The 18,482-nt window shown below is 48.0% G+C and overlaps 1 protein-coding gene and 1 pseudogene across 2 annotated transcripts; both read right to left on the bottom strand.

The window, feature by feature from the left end:
* Window positions 1–459: 459 nt before the first annotated feature.
* PLAC9 (placenta associated 9) lies at window positions 460–11,157 on the bottom strand. Of its 2 annotated transcripts, XM_055274035.2 has the most exons (4): window positions 10,879–11,157; window positions 3,088–3,185; window positions 1,149–1,272; window positions 460–593 (listed from the first exon to the last, which is right to left on the bottom strand). In XM_055274035.2, the coding sequence occupies exons 1-4, from the start codon at window positions 10,940–10,942 to the stop codon at window positions 583–585; spliced, it is 297 nt and encodes a 98-aa protein (XP_055130010.1). In that variant the 5' UTR covers window positions 10,943–11,157; the 3' UTR covers window positions 460–582. The 2 variants fall into 2 exon arrangements, with proteins under 2 accessions (XP_055130010.1, XP_055130011.1); XM_055274036.2 differs by lacking the exon at window positions 1,149–1,272.
* A 6,269-nt stretch (window positions 11,158–17,426) lies between these two features.
* Window positions 17,427–17,902, bottom strand: LOC129480302 (large ribosomal subunit protein eL22-like; annotated as a pseudogene).
* Window positions 17,903–18,482: the final 580 nt, after the last annotated feature.

Below are 18,482 nucleotides of genomic sequence, written 5' to 3'. Positions count from 1 at the left end.
GCTCAAGTGATCCTCCTACCTTGGCCTCCCAAAGGGCTAGGATTATAGGTGTAAGCCACTGCCCCCAGCCTTGTACAATTTAAAATGGTTAAAATGATGAATTTTACATTGAATTTCACTTCATAGGAAATTTTTTTAAAAACAACAACAAACCACTTTAATGGACACATAAATTCCCTGGGGGTCTCATTGCAATGCAGATTTGGATTAAACAGTCTGGGTGGGTCCTGAGACCCTGATCCCCTTGCTTCTCACCTATGGCCACATTTTGAGAAGGAAGGCCACTCAAAGGGCCCCCATCTGTGTGAATCAACCCCTGCTCCATCTGCCCCTATAAATGACAGGAGTGGGGTGTCCCCAGGTCTGAGCCTGGAGGGGGTTGCAGGCCTCCTTCAGGCATGGAAGTGGAGTGAGAGGAGGCTGTAGTAAAGGGGTTACTCTGTCAGCAGACACAGAGGAGACCAAAAGAATAGCTTTTATTTCACATGAAGCTAAGGAAGGAAGGCGAGAGGACAGGGCTGGTTCTGTGGGTGCTGCCTGGCAGGTGCGCTACCTCCAGCTGCTGGGCTCCAGCTCCAGGGCTCAGAAGCCATCTGAAAGAAAGCAGAGGCCTCCAGTGAGCAAGCTGGGGTGCTGCAGAGTACCTGCCCCCATGGTGCCCAGCAGTTCCTTCCCTTCCCTCCCCGGCCCCCAGGGAACTACTGCGCGGGACACAAGGATGAAGGAGAGAGCAGAGTGCAACCCCATCCCTGCCTGATCAGTGGGGGTGCCCGTCTTCCCTGCGAGGGTTTTGGGGTGGAACACAGTGGCTCCTCAGGGGGAAATTAAAGGAGCTGAGGAGCTCCAGTCGTGAGAAGGCCAATGAAGGAGGCAGTTTCTTCGCGCAGGAGTTGTGCTGAGATGGCATCTAGGGCCGGCTCTTCCAGAACCTCATTCGACACTGGGCGGCAGCGACTGGGGTGTGGCAGGCGGGGGGCGGGGTGCGGGGAGCACGGATGTTGCCCTCCCGCTTCCGTCCCCAGGGAGCGCTGGGGCCCTCGCTGCCAGCCAGGCTACACCTGTGCGGTGGAGCAGCCGTCCCTGTCTCGCCTGCCCAGCCCCAGATGACAGCAGCCCAAAGGCTGTCCTCTGCCACCTGCACTGCTCACCTTCTCCGAGAAGGTCGGGAGCGGGGCTGAAGGGTCCCTGGGGCAGGTTCCAGGCCAGCTCCTCCAGCAGGCCCAGCAGGCCTTTCACCTCTGTCCCCAGGTGATCCACGGTCTTCTCTACCATCTAGAGTGGGTAGTGGGGTAAAGTCGAGGACAGAAGTGGCTCCACGTTCTGCTTCATCAGCCAGGTCCTAAGAGAGCAGCTGGCGGTCCAGTGCGGTGCAGTGGGAAAGGACTGGGCGCTGCGGGACCTGGGTTTTCCTCACTCAGGCTCTGCCCCTACCTGCCTGTTTCCCCAGATGACAATATCCTAGGGGGCTCGCTCTCTAAGGCTCCTTTTTTGGCACTTAGTCACATTTGGATGAAGCGCCTGTAGAATACCTTCTCCCTTTTGGACTTTGCAGCCTGGAGCTCACATTCCTTTTGTTGTTCCGCCCCCTGGTGATGTCTCTGCCAAATGACAGGTTTGGGATTCTGAAATTTACTGAGTTCTTTTTTTTTTTTTTTTTTTTGAAACGGAGTCTTGCTCTGTCCCCCAGGCTAGAGTGCAGTGGCGCGATCTCGGCTCACTGCAAGCCCCGCCTCCCGGGTTCACGCCATTCTCCTGCCTCAGCCTCTCGAGTAGCTGGGACTACAGGCGCCCGCCAACACGCCCGGCTAATTTTTTTGTATTTTTAGTAGAGACGGGGTTTCACCGTGTTAGCCAGGATGGCGAAACCCTGTCTCTACTAAAAATACAAAAAGAAGCCGGGCGTGGTGGTGTGTGTCTGTAGTCTCACCTACTCGGGAGGCTGAGGCAAGAGAATCACTTGAACCAGGAGGTGGAGGTTGCAGTGAGCCGAGATCATACCATTGCACTCCAGCCTGGGTGACAGAGCAAGACTCTGTCAAAAAAAATTTAATTTTTTGATGTAATATATGTATTGGCAGGGCACAGTGGCTCATGCCTGTAATCCCAGCACCTTGGGAGGCCGAGGTGGGTGGATGGCTTGAGCTCAGGAGTTCGAGACCAGCCTGGGCAGCATAGCAAAACCTCGCCTCTGCACCACGGCACTCCAGCCTGGTAGACAGAGAGAGAACCTGCCTCAAAAAAAAATGTATTTATTAACTCACTAAATCACATGATTTAACATCAGGCCTAATAACAACTGAAATTGGCCGGGCGCGGTGGCTCACGCTTGTAATCCCAGCACTGTGGGAGGCCGAGGCGGGTGGATCACAAGGTCAGGAGATCGAGACCACAGAGAAACCCCGTCTCTACTAAAAAAAATACAAAAAAATTAGCCGGGCGTGGTGGTGGGCGCCTGTAGTCCCAGCTACTTGGAGAGGCTGAGGCAGGAGAATGGCGTGAACCCAGGAGGCGGAGCTTGCAGTGAGCCGAGATTGCGTCACTGCACTCCAGCCTGGGCGACAGAGCGAGACTCCATCTCAAAAAAAAAAAAAAAATAACAACTGAAATTTTGACATAAGGAAGGATAAAAATTATATGTTGAGATATTCATAACTAGAAGAAGATGAAATTATCTGGATTTCTATCGATGACAAAGTTATAGTACTGTTAATACCACGGCTTGCTGTTTTATGATGAATGAGAATGCTCAATTTCAGTTAAAGGCTTGTGACAATAAAGATGTAAACTTTTCCCCCACACAAGTTAGGAATTGTGGCTATATAACAAAACAGTGACTGAATTTCCACCTTCCCATCCAGTGATGATGTTGAAATATCCGGGTGGGGGTAAGCAAGGCCTTAGGGGAGGCAGGGTCCACTGGGGGCTGGGCAGCCCGGCAGCCTAGATGGGAGGGTGATGTTGGAGAGGTGGCCACAGGGCAGGATCAGCCTGGATGTCCTCACATTCCAAAGCAAGCTTGCATCCGCCCATAAAAACACCATCCTAGAAGGTGGTCCTGAACTCGCATGTCCTTCCAAACCACGTTACCTCCTCCATGACATCTAGACGGCGTTGCACAGCCATGTGTCTGTCACACACTGTGCTCTGAGCTGAGTCTCCTCGTGGAGGGCTGAAGGGTTCTGCAGCTGTGGGAAAACAAGTCTTGTCACTGTGGGACCCTTAGTTTTCCATAATGCCAGAGACTCCTGTAAACACTGAGTTCAAATGAGGTCAGTCCTCAAAGCAAACTCAGGAGCAAGCAGAGGAAGGCCCAGGTGGGGGTCAGTGTGCGAGTGTCAGTTATCTCAATCCCACCAGTCTCTACAGCCACAGTCACCTACAGACCCGGATGAACTTCCTCAAGGAGGTGAAGCCCAGGGAGGAGGGGAGGATGGGCTTCAGCCAGGGAGAATGGCGCCTGCAAGGATGGAGAGGTCTGAAAGAGCAGGGCTCACTGTGCAAACCCCGCAAGGAGCCTGCGGTGGCTGGAGATACAGGGTGGGCAGGAGAGAGAGACTGGAGAGGGAAGTCCTGGGAATGAAGCCAAGGGGGCAGAGCTTTAACCCAGGGGCTTTAATAAACCAGTTCTGATGCTTGTTTTGTGTGTGTGTGTTTGTTTGTTTTGAGATGGAGTCTCGCTCTGTCACCCAGGCAATGGCACGATCTCAGCTCACTCCAGCCTCCGCCTCCTGGGTTCAAGCGATTCTCCTGCCTCAGCCTCCTGAGTAGCTGGGATTACAAGTATCTGCCATCACACCCTGCTAATTTTTGTATTTTTAGTAGAGACAGGGTTTCACCATGTTGGTCAGGCTGGTCTCAAACTCCTGACCTCAGGTGATCTGCCCGCCTCAGCCTCCCAAAGTGCTGCGATTACTTGGTGTAAGCCACCAAGCCAGGCCAAGGGGGGTTATTTTAACAGAAAAGTCACAGAATCAAACATGAATTTTTAAAATATAGGGAATAGATTGGAGGGAGATGCCTTTGAAGGCAGGAGGTTACTGCAGCAATCACGGTAAGAGGGGTGAAGGAGAAGTGATGAGCAGAGGCAGGAGCTGTAGGAATAGTGAGGAAGAAAATGAGAGGAGATATTTCAGTAGCAGCGTTGACACTGGGAACCCGTTAGTAACAGCTGGCATGTGATGAGTGCTTACCATGCACCAGTAGGGTGCTAACTTAACCTCTCCAACAACCTGTTTTTATGCCTAATCTGCATGTAGGAACACTGATGCACAGAAGGGTGAAAGGATGTGTCCAAAGTCACTACTCATAGGCAGAGGACTCATGAGGCCAAGAAGAAGGCCAATAAATTGAGAGAAATGGGGGCTGAAGAGACTGGAAGTCTTAGGAATCACAGGAGGAACAAGAGGTAAAGAATATTGCAATTTTAGCCAGGCATGGTGGCTCACACCTGTAATCCCAGCACTTTGGGAGGCCGAGGCGGGCAGATCATGAGGTCAGGAGATTGAGACCATCCTGGCTAACAGGGTGAAACCCCGTCTCTACTAAAAATACAAAAAAATTAGCCGGGCATGGTGGCAGGTGCCTGTAGTCCCAGCTACTCAGGAGGCTGAGGCAGAAGAATGGCGTGAACCCGGGAGGTGGAGCTTGCAGTGAGTGGAGATCACGCCACTGCACTCCAGCCTGGGCGACAGAGCCAGACTCCATCTCAAAAAAAAAAAAAAGAATATTGCAATTTTAGCTTTTAGAGGTAGAGCAGCTTCAGATAGTGACAATATTAAGGCGGTGGCCATGGATGTGGGCATCCAAAGCTCAATAGGGGGAGTTATGGAACTTGATCTCTCTACGTGCAATGCTTGTAGCTGTAAAGCCTTGGTATTGGATGGATTGGCCAAGGGGCCATCTGCAGTTGTCTAGAAGTGGGGCAGGTCTTGAGGTAGGACAGAGCTGATGACGGATGTGTAACTCTGAGAGGCTGAGTGATTTCCCCAAGGTCACACCATCTGCAAAATGCCTGGACCTCAGGCACCCTGACCCCCTGGCCTCATCTCAGCAAGGTGGGGCCCCCCTGCCCTGTGATTTTCTGATTCCAACTCTATCTAGCTCTCAGCTCCTCCGCTTAGGGATGAGAACAAGACCAGAGACACAATGTCCTTCCACTCTGAGCATCTTTTGTGGAGAACAATCTGTTTTCCAAATTATCCTTTTCATTATTTCCCTCCTCTGAACTTAGAAAAGACTCTTCAAAAGATAATGGTGTCATTGCTGAATCTGGGGAGGGAGGAGGACATTATAATGGCCCTTTGGTTATTTTTTTAAGGCGAGTCTTTTAAAGACCTATACTGAAATATTTACAGATGAAAGGCTGTGCTGTCTTGGATTTACTTCCAAAGTAAATAATCCAGGCCTCGGTGGGGATGGTGAAGAGGCATGCGTAGATGTTTAGAGCAAACAGGATGGGCTGAGAGTTGCTGATTGTTGAAGCTGGGTGATGAGCACATGGGGGTGCATTCAGCGATTCTGTCTACTGTTATGTGCACGGTTTGAAATGTTCCATAACAAAAGCTGGCTGTCTGATGAGGTTGTCAGCAGAAAGCAGCAGCCATCGTGGGCTGCAGGCATCCATGTAAAATATTCAGAGAGAGAGAGAGGCCCCTGGGGGTTGTGCTCCATCCTGGCCCCACATCCTGAGAAGGCTCTTCAGAGGCAGGAGCAGGCCTAGATGAGGCTATGGGAAGGGACTTCTCTTTTTTTTTTTTTTTAGACAGAGTCTCACTCTGTCACCCAGGCTGAAGTACAGTGGCACGATCATGGCTCACTGCAACCTCTTCTTCCCGGGTTCAAGCAATTCTGCCACCTCAGCCTCCAGAGTAGCTGGGACTACAGGCATAGACTACCACGCCTGGCTACGTTTTGTATTTTTTATAGAGATGGGGTTTCACTATGTTGCCCAGGCTAAGCTCAAACCCCTGGACTTAAGTGATCCGCCTGTCTCGGCCTCCCAAAGTGCTGGGATTATAGGCGTGAACCACCGCACTCAGTTTGGGACTCCAAATTTTAACTCAATTGTCTCAGCTGAAACTGGGCTGCTCAGCTTGGAGAGGAAAAGCTCTGAGGGGGCCTCTGTTCTCACCCACAGAGTGGCCGTCCTAGGGGAGGGCCTGTTGTCATGAGTCTGTGGATACACATACCCCCCTGCTGGCTCTGTCCAGAGGACTTTGGCCAAGCCTTTTCCAAGGCTCACCTGCCCTCTCCCAGACTCTAGCCATTCTCCCTTCACACACTTCCCCCAGGCTCAGGCCAGGGGGATGCAGCGTGACCCTGCCAGCCAAATGGAAGTCTGGCTGCTTTGGAAGGCAGGAACAACCAGAGCCTGCTCCTCTCCACTGGCCTAAAACACCCTGTTCTCTATGTGTCTGTGATGAGGTCTAACTTGGCTCCAAAACCCCTCCAGGGAAAAGGCTGGGCTGAGGTCGCCCCCAACATGGCTCAGCACTAATCCTTCACATCTGGACAAAACTGTCTTCTGTGCACCCTGGAGCAACTGTCCATGAGCTCATTGGGGCCTCCACGGAGTGCATCTGAGAGAGCAAGCTTGGAGCAGGGCCTGACATTGTACTGCCTGCTCCCTCCGCACCAGCGTCCTCACCACAGTGCTGACTCGAACGCATCATGGTAGAAAATATGCTGGGACCCCTGTTCTCAGCCTGGTTCAGCCACTAATGATTGTGGGATTGTGAGAAAGTTTCTTCTCCTCCCTGAGCCTCTGCTGCCTCCTCCATAAAATGGAGTAGGGTAGGCCTGAGGCCCTGACTCCCCCGCGTAGCGCATCCTTAATTCTTCTGTCTTTTGGAGGCTGCAGAGAGGCCTCAAGAATTAGCTAGAAGAGCTGGGCTCAGTGGTTCACACCTGTAATCCCAGAGCTTTAGGAGGCTGAGGCAGGAGGATCTCTTGAAGCCAGAAGTTTGAGGTCACTCTGGGCAACATAGTGAGACTCTGTCTCTACAAAAATAAGTAAATAAATAAATAAATAAAAATTTAAAAAAAAATTAGCCAGGATTGGTAGCATATACTTGTAGTCTCAGGTATTTGGAAGCTGAGGCGGGAGAATCGCTTGAGCCCAGGAGTTTGAGACTACAGTCAGCTACGATTGCACCACTGCACTGCAGCCAGGGTGACAGTGAAAGACTGTGTCTTGTAATAAATAAACAAATAAATAGAAAATAGTAGACACGCACATGCACCACAGGGCTGTCGGTGGCTCAGACAAGGGGAGTGGAAAAGTCTGAGGGATTATGATGATTAACCCTGAGCAGCCAAGGCTGTGGCTCCGCAGGGCTCCCTTCCTTCCTTTCCTCCCGCTCTCCCAGGCCCTGCCAGTTGGGAAATGGACCTCCTTGGATGCTGCGTTGTTTTCTCTGGCCCGGCTCCTGCTAGGGGCCTGATGTGCACCCTGGATGGTGGCCATGGGCGAGGCATCATTCTGTGCTGGTGAGAACACGCTGCTGTGGAGCCCGGAAGCCCCAGGGGAGGGCTGGGCTGGGCTGGCTGCCCCATTTAAAGAGACGTGGCCCCTGGGTCCCATCCTCTGAGGCGGAAGTACCGCTGCTTCTACTTACAGGCCTTACGGGGAGATCTTTTGTATCTGGACCCAAACAGTAAGAAGTGCCACAATGCAGATGATTTCTGCATGCTGGGTGATGAGAAATGTTTTCTCAGTGGCGTCTCTGAAAGGTGCTGCTGTATCTTCTGAATTGTCAAAGTCACACTCTGCTTTGAAAAGCAACCCTGGCCACTTGGGGGTTAATTATATTTGACCACATTCAATAGAATAGAATAATAAATTTACCACATCCAATATTTGTATTAAAATGTATGATTCATTCAAAACCATCCATGGGTTTTGATTATTTATGAAAGCAGAAGAAAACTATTCTTCAAGTGATTTTATAAAAAAACTCCAAAGTATGGGCCAGGCGTGGTGGCTCATGGTCTAAAAAGCCATCAGGGATAAAGGTTTCTCCGAGAGCTGCTAAAAGAAACCAAGACTCGAGCCCAGCGCAGTGGCTCATGCCTGTAATCCCAGCACTTTGGGAGGCCGAGGCAGGCTGATCACTTGATGTCAGGAGTTTGAGACCAGCCTGGCCAACATGGTGAAACCCCCCCGCAGCCCCCGTCTCTACTAAAAAATGCAAAAATTAGCTGGGCGTGGTGGTGCACACCTGTAATCTCAGCTACTTGGGAGGCTGAGGCACGAGAATTGCTTGAACCTGGGAGGCAGAGGTTTTGATGAGCCGAGATTGCACCACTGCACTCCAGCCTGGATGACAAAACAAGACTCTTGTCTCAAAAAAAAAAAAAAAAAAAGCCGGGCGTGGTGGCTCACACCTGTAAACCCAGCACTTTGGGAGGCTGAGGCGGGTGGATCACAAGGTCAGGAGATCGAGACCATCCTGGCTAACACAGTGAAACCCCATTTCTACTAAAAATACAAAAAAAAATTAGCCGGGCATGGTTGCAGGCGTCTGTAGTCCCAGCTACTCGGGAGGCTGAGGCAGGAGAATGGCATGAACCTGGGAGGCGGAGCTTGCAGTGAGCCGAGATTACGCCACTGCACTCCAGCCTGGGAGACAGAGTGAGACTCCATCTCAAAAAAAAATAATAAAGAAAGAAAGAAGAAAGAAGAAAGAAGAAAGAAAGAAAGAAAGAAAGAAAGAAAGAAAGAAAGAAAGAAAGAAAGAAAGGTTAGCTCTTGGTTTATAGAAAATATAAGAAGTGGAGGTATTTAAATGACATAAAAGGGATGCAATTAGCAAAATCTAAATGTGGAAAACTTTACAGGACAAAGTTTCTTCAACAACAACAAAAAATTAAGTTAAAAAAAGGGGAGAGAAGACTTACATATTTAAAGAGATCTAACAGACATTTGACCAAATGCAGTGTATGTAACCTTACTTGGATCAAACAAATGAATTGCAAAAAGATATGACAGAATCAATCAAGGACATTTGAACAGTGATTGAATATTTAATGATATTCAATCACACACGGTTTTTGGAGTATGATCATAGCATTGCAGTTATGTTTATTAAAAGAGTGCTTATCTCTTAGAGGTACACAAAGAAATATTTATAGATGAAAATACATGAGGCCAGGCCAGGCGTTGTGGCTCACACCTGTAATCCCAGCACTTTGGGAGGCCAAGACAAGTGGATCACTTGAGCCCAGGAGTTCGAGACCAGCCTGGCCAACATGGTGAAACCCTATCTCTACTAAAAATACCAAAATTAGTCAGTTGTGGTGGTGTGTGCCTGTAGTCGCAGCTACTCAGGAGGCTGAGGCAGGAGAATCAGTTGAACCCGGGAGACGGAGGTTGCAGTTAGCTGAGATTGTGCCACTGCATTCTAGCATGGGTGACAGAATGAAATCCTGTCTCAAAAAAAAAAAAAAAAGAAAAAGAAAATATACAATGCCTGGATTTCCTTTAAAATAATCCAGGGAGGGGAGAGAGGGTGGAGACTACAGATGAGATAAAACTGCCCATGAACTGATACTTGTTGAAGCAGGGTTGATAAGTACATTATATGATTCTTTCACATACTATTATTTTGTATTTTTTTGTATCCAAAAGTTTTCATAATCAAAAGTTAAGATATATCATCTAAAATCTGAAAGATTATGCACAAAAATATATGAAATCAGTGTGAAATTACACTAATACATGGATACTTTCCTCCTTTTCTTCTTCTTTTTTTTTTTTTGAGACGGAGTCTTGCTCTGTCACCCAGGCTGGATTGCGGTGGCTTGATCTCGGCTCACTGCAACCTCCGCCTCCCAGGTTCAATTGATTCTCCTGCCTCAGCCTCTTGAGTAGGTGGGACTACAGGCATGTGCCACCACGCCCGGCTAATTTTTTGTATTTTTAATAGAGACAGGGTTTCACCGTGTTAGCCAGGCTGGTCTTGATCTCCTGACCTCGTGATCCGCCCGCCTGAGGGGTAGGTGAGGGGAAGAAAGGGGACAGTGAAAGGCAAGGAACCCAGCTAATGGAGTACACAGATAGCCTCTCCCTTCCGCACAGCTCTCCACCTCCACCCAGTCCCCCATCTCCACCCAACACAGCTCAGTTCCCCAGAGAAGCTCCCTGGAAACCGGGAGGCTGACTTCTTCACCGACTGCGGATCTACCTGAGGCCACCTGGCAGGTGAATCGGTGGCCTTTCTCCTGGGCTCGCCTGCCTGGTTCCTTAAGGCTGTGCTGGGCTAGCCTGGGTCACTCACCCTTTGCAGTGTGGCTTCTTATGCAATGTCCTATAAAGCCAGGCCTGAGCCTCCACAGGCCCTCTGAGATGGAGCTGGCCTCCGGGGCTGCCCCATCCAGCAGCTGTGACCTCCCACTCCAGATCCTGGCTCCTTCTCTCTTGCCAGCTCTACTCTGGGCATCGAGCTTCCCTCTCTCTCCTTTTTGGTCTCTCTCAAATCTTTCTCTTTTCTTCAATATCCTCTCTCCCTCCACCCGTTGCCATTTTAATCACTCTTTCTCTTTCCTTCTTCTCTTTTGTCTCTCAAACTCCTTTTTCTTTCTATCTTAGTTCATATCTGTTCAGGGGAAGCCTCTTTCTGTCTCAGCCTCTCCTTTTTTCCTTTTCACTGTATATTCTTCCCTATCTCCTTTATCTCTCCGTTGCTCTACTTCTCTGCCTTTTTCTGAGTCTGTTTCCTCTCAATCTTTCTCTCCATCCCTCCCTCCCTGCATCTGCCTTTCTCTCCATCTCGCTGCTGTGTCCAGCTCTCTCTCCGTCTCTCTCTTGCTCATTCCTTCCTCGCCATCTGCGGGTCTCCCCGGATCCAGGTACCCTGCCGCGCCCTGCGCCCCACTCACCGGCCAAAGAGCCCGCGGCGCGGAGCAGGGCCAGTCCGGTCAGCGCGCAGAGCAGGGGCCGCATGGTGCCGGCCCGGCCGAGCGCAGCGCCGCGTCTGCCCGCAGCCTCCCTTCCCGGATCGCACCCGGCCAGCCCAAGAGGAAATGCACTCAGTTCGAGCCAAAATTCCTGGGCGGCTCCGGACTTTCTGGCTCGAGAGAACCCGCCCCCTCCAGAGGCCCCTCGGCACCCCGTGGGCAGCGCGGAGCCCAGAGACCCCGGGAGCTGAGGCACCGACGTGCCACCTGGGCGCCTCCCGAGGAAGGGGCCGCCCCCGAGTCCCCGCACCTCCTGGGGGAAGGCGGGGCGAGGGGGAGATTAGGTGAGGTCTTGGGTTCAAGGCGACCGAGCGTGGGGTCAGGGGTTTGTTATGAGCCGGTTTCACAGGCGGGCAGACTAAGACTCGGAGAGAAGTGCCTTCCTCGGCATCACTCTCAGCCATGGCACAGGATCTGAACCCCTGTCTCCTGGGAGTGTGGAAGCTTTTCTCTGTCTACCTACGAACAAGAAATTAATTCTAATTACATGGAACAGTGTCTGCCCCTAAGAGGGAGACCCAGAAACTCACTGCTCTGGTAAGGGAATGATAGCAATGTGAAAAAGGTACTTTTCAAAAAAAAAAATAAAGGTAAAATCGTAACTCTCGCAAAGATATGAAATCAGCATATACTAAAGATTTTATTTAATTCATTATTAATGAGGGGACAAGTAAGATGGTACAAGCAGCCCAAAGTTTAGAGCACAGTAGTGGAAACTTCCCCTATGGCACATGCCCATCCAACAAGTGCAACAACAAATTAAGTTTTAGTGAAAACACAAAGCAAAAAAGCTGCGGCTCTAACTTCTCTGCTGCAGAGCCCTAAGTGCCTTGTCTGGCTGTAAGTGGAACACTTTCATCACCAAGCCTGGGAGAATGCCTTTGTCCATCAAGGGTCCCCGTTGGGGTTACCTGGAGCCCTTGCAGATCAAGGCTGCCTCTCTGCCTTCTGTGTTCCTGGCTGTGGCTATGCAATTGTCCAAAACAGTCACCAAGCTAACCAGTGATCCAGTTCTCACTCTCTCCTCCAGAGCAAGATAATAGCCTCAGACCGAGAAATTCTGGTTCTGAGCCCGAGAATGAGACAGACTCAGATCTAAATCTTTTAAAAGCCTTCAAGGAGATTATGATGCCCACATGAGCTGGCTCAGAAGAAGAATTTATTTCAGGAATGCCAAAAATTTCTCACGCTTGGTGGTAAGACATTCCTTGATAGTTTAGCCAGGTGGGAAAAAAAGTTGTCAAAGAACTGCCAAACCCATAAGGATTCTTGTAGCTTAGAGCCAGTGGGCTACCTTATATTTTGAATTTAAGATTAAGAAAAAAACACACACAATACATTATTGTTGTGGTAGAGCGTAAAGTAATTAAGTATACAGAGTAAAACATGTAAGTCTTTTCTGTTACGAATTCCCTCTGTCCAACGATTCAGGTCCAGTCCCCTCAACTTGGTAGGCTCTGCCTGTTCCACGTCTATGCATTCCCCATCTATCTAATGTATATTCAGACACAAACGTATATACATGAGATCAAGTCATAGATATTTTGAAGATTTGCTTTCATTCATGTTTATCTCAGTCATAACATTAAATCTTGGCTGGGTGCAGTGGCTCACGCCTGTAATCCCAGCACTTTGGTAGGCCCAGGTGGGTGGATCACCTGAGGTCAGGAGTTTGAGACCAACCTGGCCAACATGGTGAAACTCCGTCTCTGCTAAAAATACAAAAAAATAGCAGGGCGTGGTGTTGGGCGCCTGTAGTTCCAGCTACTCAAGAGGCTGAGGCAGGAGAATCAGAACCCAGGAGGCGGAAGAAGCAGTGAGCCAAGATTGCACCACTGCACTCCAGCCTGGACAACAGAGCAAGACTCCATCTTAAAATAAAATAAAATAAAATAAAATAAAATAAAATAATCTTGCAGATCAATCTGTGTGAGTACAGATAAATCCACTTCATTCCTTTTAAGAGTTAAAATATCCCATGAACAGATACAAGCAGCATTATTTATCCAAACAGTGCCCTATTGATAGACATGTAGATTGCTTCCTTTTTCTTTCCAATATAAAATAAGCTTTAATAAACATTCCTTTGCATATATCTTTATGTACATAGTACATATTCCTGTATTTCTGAAAGGCTGGAAGAGGAATCATTGCATCAAAGGGCCTTTCACATTTTGCCTGATAGGCCAAAAACTGTTCCCCAAATTGTCACTAAGCCCACAAGAGGGACAGGGGTCTTCCAGCTGTTCCAAGGTGCACCCCAGTATATGTTAGTCTAGGTAGGAATTGGGCTGCAGGGGGCGCCATTTACATAAAATACTTCTGGGCTGAGCACGGTGGCTCACGCCTGTAATCCTAGCACTTTGGGAGGCCGAGGCGGGTGGATCATGAGGTCAGGAAATTGAGACCATCCTGGCTAACACGGTGAAACTCCGTCTCTACTAAAAATAAAAAATTAGCCGGGCGTGGTGGCGGGCGCCTGTAGTCCCAGCTACTCGGAGAGGCTGAGGCAGGAGAATGGCGTGAACCCGGGAGGCGGAGCTTGCAGTGAGCCGAGATAGCGCCACTGCACTCCAGCCTGGGTGACAGAGTGAGATTCTGTCTCAAAAACAAAACAAAACAAAACAAAACAAAACAAAACAAAAAAACAAACAAAAAAACCTTCTGGATTGGAGATACCTGAAGTGTAAACCTAGCAGTCACCTACATTCTCCAACACTGGATATTTATTATTTAAAATTTTGACAGCTTGATGATGGAAAATGTTACCTTGTTGTTATTGTTATTTACATGCTACTTATTATGAGTGAGGTTAAGCTTTATTTGCCTCTTCGATTACTTTTTTCTATTTTCCTCCCTTTCCTTTATATACTCTGATTGTTAATGCAATGCCTGTTATATATGTTGGCAATGTCTTCTTCCAGCCTTCCATTATATTTAAGTTTCTTGGTGGTGTCTTTCATCATTCAGAAGTTTTAAATATTAGGTAGCCAAATCTCTCAATATTTTCTTTTATGGCTTATAGAGTTTACAACTTGCTTATGATTCCTCGAATCAAGGCTGTAAAGATATTTTTCTATGTTTCCTTCAAATAGTTTTAAGGTTTTCTCAAGGTCTAATGTCTAATCCATCTAAAATTTTTATGTGGTTGCAAGGAAGGAATCAAACTTAAATTTTTCCTTAAATGGGTATCTAAATGTCTTAATGTTCTTTATTGCCTAGTCCGTCCTTTTACCACTACTTTGAACATGAAGTAGTTTGCTAGCTACTCATTTCTGAGGAGAGTTCTGGGAAAATCTCTCTACATCATGTCTGTCGCGGTCAAGGAAACAAAAATGCAAAATAGACATATAATTTCAATAAATACTGAAACCGTATTTGATGAAATTAAACAGGCCTCCCTAACTTAAAAACAGTAATAACAACAAACTTAGGATAAAAATAAAGGAAATAATGGGACATTTCCTTAACAAGATAACTACTTTTAAATTTTTATATTTATAATTTTTCTAATAAAAAATAATAAAAATAGAGATGAGGGGTCTTGCTGTGTTGCCCAGGCTGGTCTCGAACACCTGGGCTCAAGTGATCCTCCCGCCTCAACTTCCCAAAGTGCTGGGATTATGGGAATGAGCCACCATGCCCGGCCAACTACTTTTATCTTAAATAGTTCATATGTACATACCAGAGAAAGGAGAAATGTATTCTTTATTAAATCAGGAATGAGGTAAAGATGCCATTATTGGCCAGGCATGGTGGCTCATGCCTATAATCCCAGCACTTTGGGAGGCCAAGGTGGGAGGATCACTTGAGCCCAGGAGTTTGAAACCAACCTTGGGAACACAGCGTGATCCCATCACTACTAAAAATTTAAAAAGAAAAACCACACATTAGCCGGGTGTTGTGGCACGCAACTATTACTGGGGAGGCTGAAGCAGGAAGATTGCTTAAGCCTAGTAGTTTGAGGCTGCAGTGAGCTATAATCACACCACTGCACCCCATCCTGGGTGACAGAGTGAGACACTGTTCTAAAAAATAAATAAATAATTTTAAAATTTAAAATTAAATTAAAAATTAAAGAAATAAAAAAAGATGCCACTATCAACAAGTGTTTGGCTGGGCGCGGTGGCTCATGCCTGTAATCCCAGCACTTTGGGAGGCAGAGGCAGGTGGATCACTTGAGGTCAGGAGTTCAAGACCAGCCTGGCCAACATGGAGAAACCTTGTCTCCACTAAAAATTAGTGAGCCGAGATCATGCCACTGCACTCCAGCCTGGGCAACAGAGCGAGACTCTGTCTCAAAAAAAAAAAAAAAAAAAAAAAATACAAAAATTAGCCAGGCGTGGCCGAGCGCGGTGGCTCACACTTGTAATCCCAGCACTTTGGGAGGCCGAGGCGGGCAGATCACAAGGTCAGGAGATCGAGACCATGGTGAAACCCTGTCTCTACTAAAAATACAAAAAAAAAAAATTAGCCGGGCGTGGTGGCGGGCGCCTGTAGTCCCAGCTACTCGGAGAGGCTGAGGCAGGAGAATGGCATGAACCCGGGAGGCGGAGCTTGCAGTGAGCTGAGATTGCGCCACTGCACTCCAGCCTGGGCAACACAGCAAGACCCCGTCTCAAAAAAAAAAAAAAAAATTAGCCAGGCGTGGTAGCACATGCCTATAATCCCAGCTACTAGGGAGGCTCAGGCAGGAGAATTGCTTGAACCCAGGGGGCGGAGGTTTCAGTGAGCCGAGATTGCGCCACGGCACTCCAGCCTGGGCGACAGAGTGAGACTTTGCCTCAAAAAAAAAAAAAAAAAATTAAGATAAGTGTTTGGAAATCAATTTATTTCTGCATACCAACAGAAAACAGCCCAAACAGGTAAAGGGAAACTCCTGGGCAAAATGACAGTATGGAGCCAGTGGACCCAGTTAACAAACCTCCTCCTTCTATTGTTCTCGAAAGTGACCAGTGAAATTAAGATAGGGGAGACTGGCATTAGTGGCAGGAACTAGAGAAATATGCCAACCATATGCCAGGCCTCAAAGCAAGGTGGGTAGCCAGCTGGATCTAATAATACCTCTTATTATTTATTATTATTCTATTATTTGCTAAATTTTCTGAACCTGGTATTGTGCTAAGGCTGTATATGCATTATCCTATTTAATCCTTGCATCAGTAAACCTATCAAGTAGACATCTTTATCCCCATTAAAAAAATAAGATCTATTAAATATATCTGATTCAAGGCTAGAGGGTGGCAGATCCCAGTTTGGAAGCTAGGTAGATCTGATTCCAAAATTCATGGTCCTCTGCATGATCAGGCCTCTTGACTCTCAAGTCCCAGGAAAGGCACTAAATAGAGAATCTGGAGAAGAGTGGAGGTGAGAAAGGGATGAATGGGATATGGGGGGGCGCAGAGTGGCAAGCCCTGTGCAGTTAGGGGAGAACGCTCATAACCACCTGCATGAATGAAGTGCCCTAATGTGCAGACGTTTCCCTTTCACTTAATGCTCCCATGACCCTGGCAGGTAGCCTCACAGTCCACGCGGATTGTAACGGTACCTGCCAGGGTCATGGGAGCATACAGAATGTAAGGCTTGGAGAAGTTAGAAGGTGGCCCAGGGCACACAGAGACTGGTTAGGGATTTGGGGATTTGCCTCCCAGGCACCTGTACTGCCTCCCCAGGCAATGCTAGAGGATGTGCTCAGGTCTTCCCAGCCTGGCTGGGCCGGGGCACAAGTGGTGGGAAATCTGGCAGGGGCTTGCTCTCCCAATCCATACCCAAAGGCAAAGGGCCAAAGGAAACAGGAAATAGGGGGCTGGTCATCTCTCTGGGGAGAGAGATGGGGTGAGAGGACAGCCCAATTAAAAGAGCCTCAGTGGCTGGGAGGGCCTGAGCTGTACAAAGCCTCCTTGTCTTCTTCCTTTGGCACAAGAGAGGATTTCCAGAGGTACCAGGAAGACCCACGCCGCGAGAGCGCTCAGTGAGCGCTGGGCAAGCCTAGCCCACTCTGCACAGATGAAGAGGGGCTACTCACCCAAGGCACAGAAGTTATAGCCAGAGAAAGTGAGCCAGTGAAGTGTGAATGTGGATGTCTCTCTTGGGGAAAGGGAAAGGAAAAGGAGGGGGCGACTCGATGGGTTGAGATTTGTGTTTTTGAAGTTGGATGTAGTGGCTCACTCCTGTAATCCTAGCACTTTAGGAGACTGAGGCGGGAGGATGGCTTGAATTCAGGAGTTCAAGACCAGCCTGGACAACATAGCCATACCCTGTCTCTGCAAAAAAATTTAAAAATTAGCCGGGTGTGGTGGCACACACTTGTAGTCCCAGCTACTCAGGAGGCTGACGTGGAAGGATGGCAGGAGCTCGGGAAGTCAAGGCTGCAGTAAACTATGATTACATCACTGCATGCCAGCCTGGGTGACAGAGTGAGACCCATCTCAAAAAAAGAAAAAAATAAGAAGTTTTTTTGTTTCTTTTTCTTTCTTTCTTTTTTTTTTTTTGTTCCCAAGTTTTATTCAAGAACTCATACAAAATATTCCAGTTAAATGAAATTTAATCCTCGTCTTCCTCCTCTTCCTCGTCCTGGTTAATTTGGCAGTAACATAATTCATAACTCTTTGCTGTTAGCAGCTATGCAAACCAATCACGTAGATTATTCTTCTTCAAATATTTTTTGGGTGTGATATTTCAAATACCTTTTGGAAAAAGTCACCTCAGATGTCACGGTGATCTTTCTCTGGCTCCTTTCGATGGTCACCACCCCTCCGCCCAGTTTCCCAGCTTTTCAGTTCACTTTGATCCTCTCTTGCAGAAACTGCTCAAAATTGGCAGCATCCGTGATTCCATATTCTACGGGGTGGGTGCACTCAAGACTGAACTTCAGAACCTGCTTCTCTTTTATGCCCCTCTTCACCACAAGCTTTTTCACAGGCACCATGGCAGCAGTGGAGGCAGAAAGAGAACTGCTTCTTTTAAAATTGCTATTAATTTTATAAAATTTCAGTAGCTTTGGGGTTACAAGTTATATTTGGTTACATGAATGAATTGTATAATGGTGAATTCTGAGATTTTAGTGCATGCACCACCCAAGTAGTGTTCATTGCACCCAATATGTAGTATTTTATCCCACACTCCCCACCCTTCCTCCCCCTTCTGAGTTTCCAGAGTCCATTATATCACTCTGTATGTCTCTTTGTCCTCATAGCTTATCTCTCACTTAATAAGTGAGAACATATGGTATTTGGTTTTCCATTCCTGAGTTACTTCACTTAAAATAATGGTCTCCAACTCCATCCAAGTTGCTTCAAAAGACATTATTTCGGCCGGATGCGGTGGCTCATGCCTGTAATCCCAGCACTTTGGGAGGCCGAGGCAGGCGGATCATGAGGTCAGGAGATCGAGACGGTCCTGGCTAACACGGTGAAACCCCATCTCTACTAAAAATACAAAAAAAAATTAGCCGGGCATGGTTGCAGGCGTCTGTAGTCCCCGCTACTCGGGAGGCTGAGGCAGGAGAATGGCGTGAACCGAGGAGG

This window comes from Symphalangus syndactylus, chromosome 4 (genome assembly GCF_028878055.3).
Source record: "Symphalangus syndactylus isolate Jambi chromosome 4, NHGRI_mSymSyn1-v2.1_pri, whole genome shotgun sequence".
Classification (NCBI taxonomy): domain Eukaryota; kingdom Metazoa; phylum Chordata; class Mammalia; order Primates; family Hylobatidae; genus Symphalangus; species Symphalangus syndactylus.
This window is presented reverse-complemented; position numbering and strand designations above follow the sequence as displayed.

Coding starts and splice junctions, on each gene's coding strand:
- PLAC9 (XM_055274035.2), bottom strand. CDS start 10,942: ATGCGGCCCCTGCTCTGCGCGCTGACCGGACTGGCCCTGCTCCGCGCC. Junction 3,186..10,878: donor CGCCGCGGGCTCTTTGGCCG/GTGAGTGGGGCG, acceptor GTTTTCCCACAG/CTGCAGAACCCTTCAGCCCT. Junction 1,273..3,087: donor GTCTAGATGTCATGGAGGAG/GTAACGTGGTTT, acceptor TACCCACTCTAG/ATGGTAGAGAAGACCGTGGA.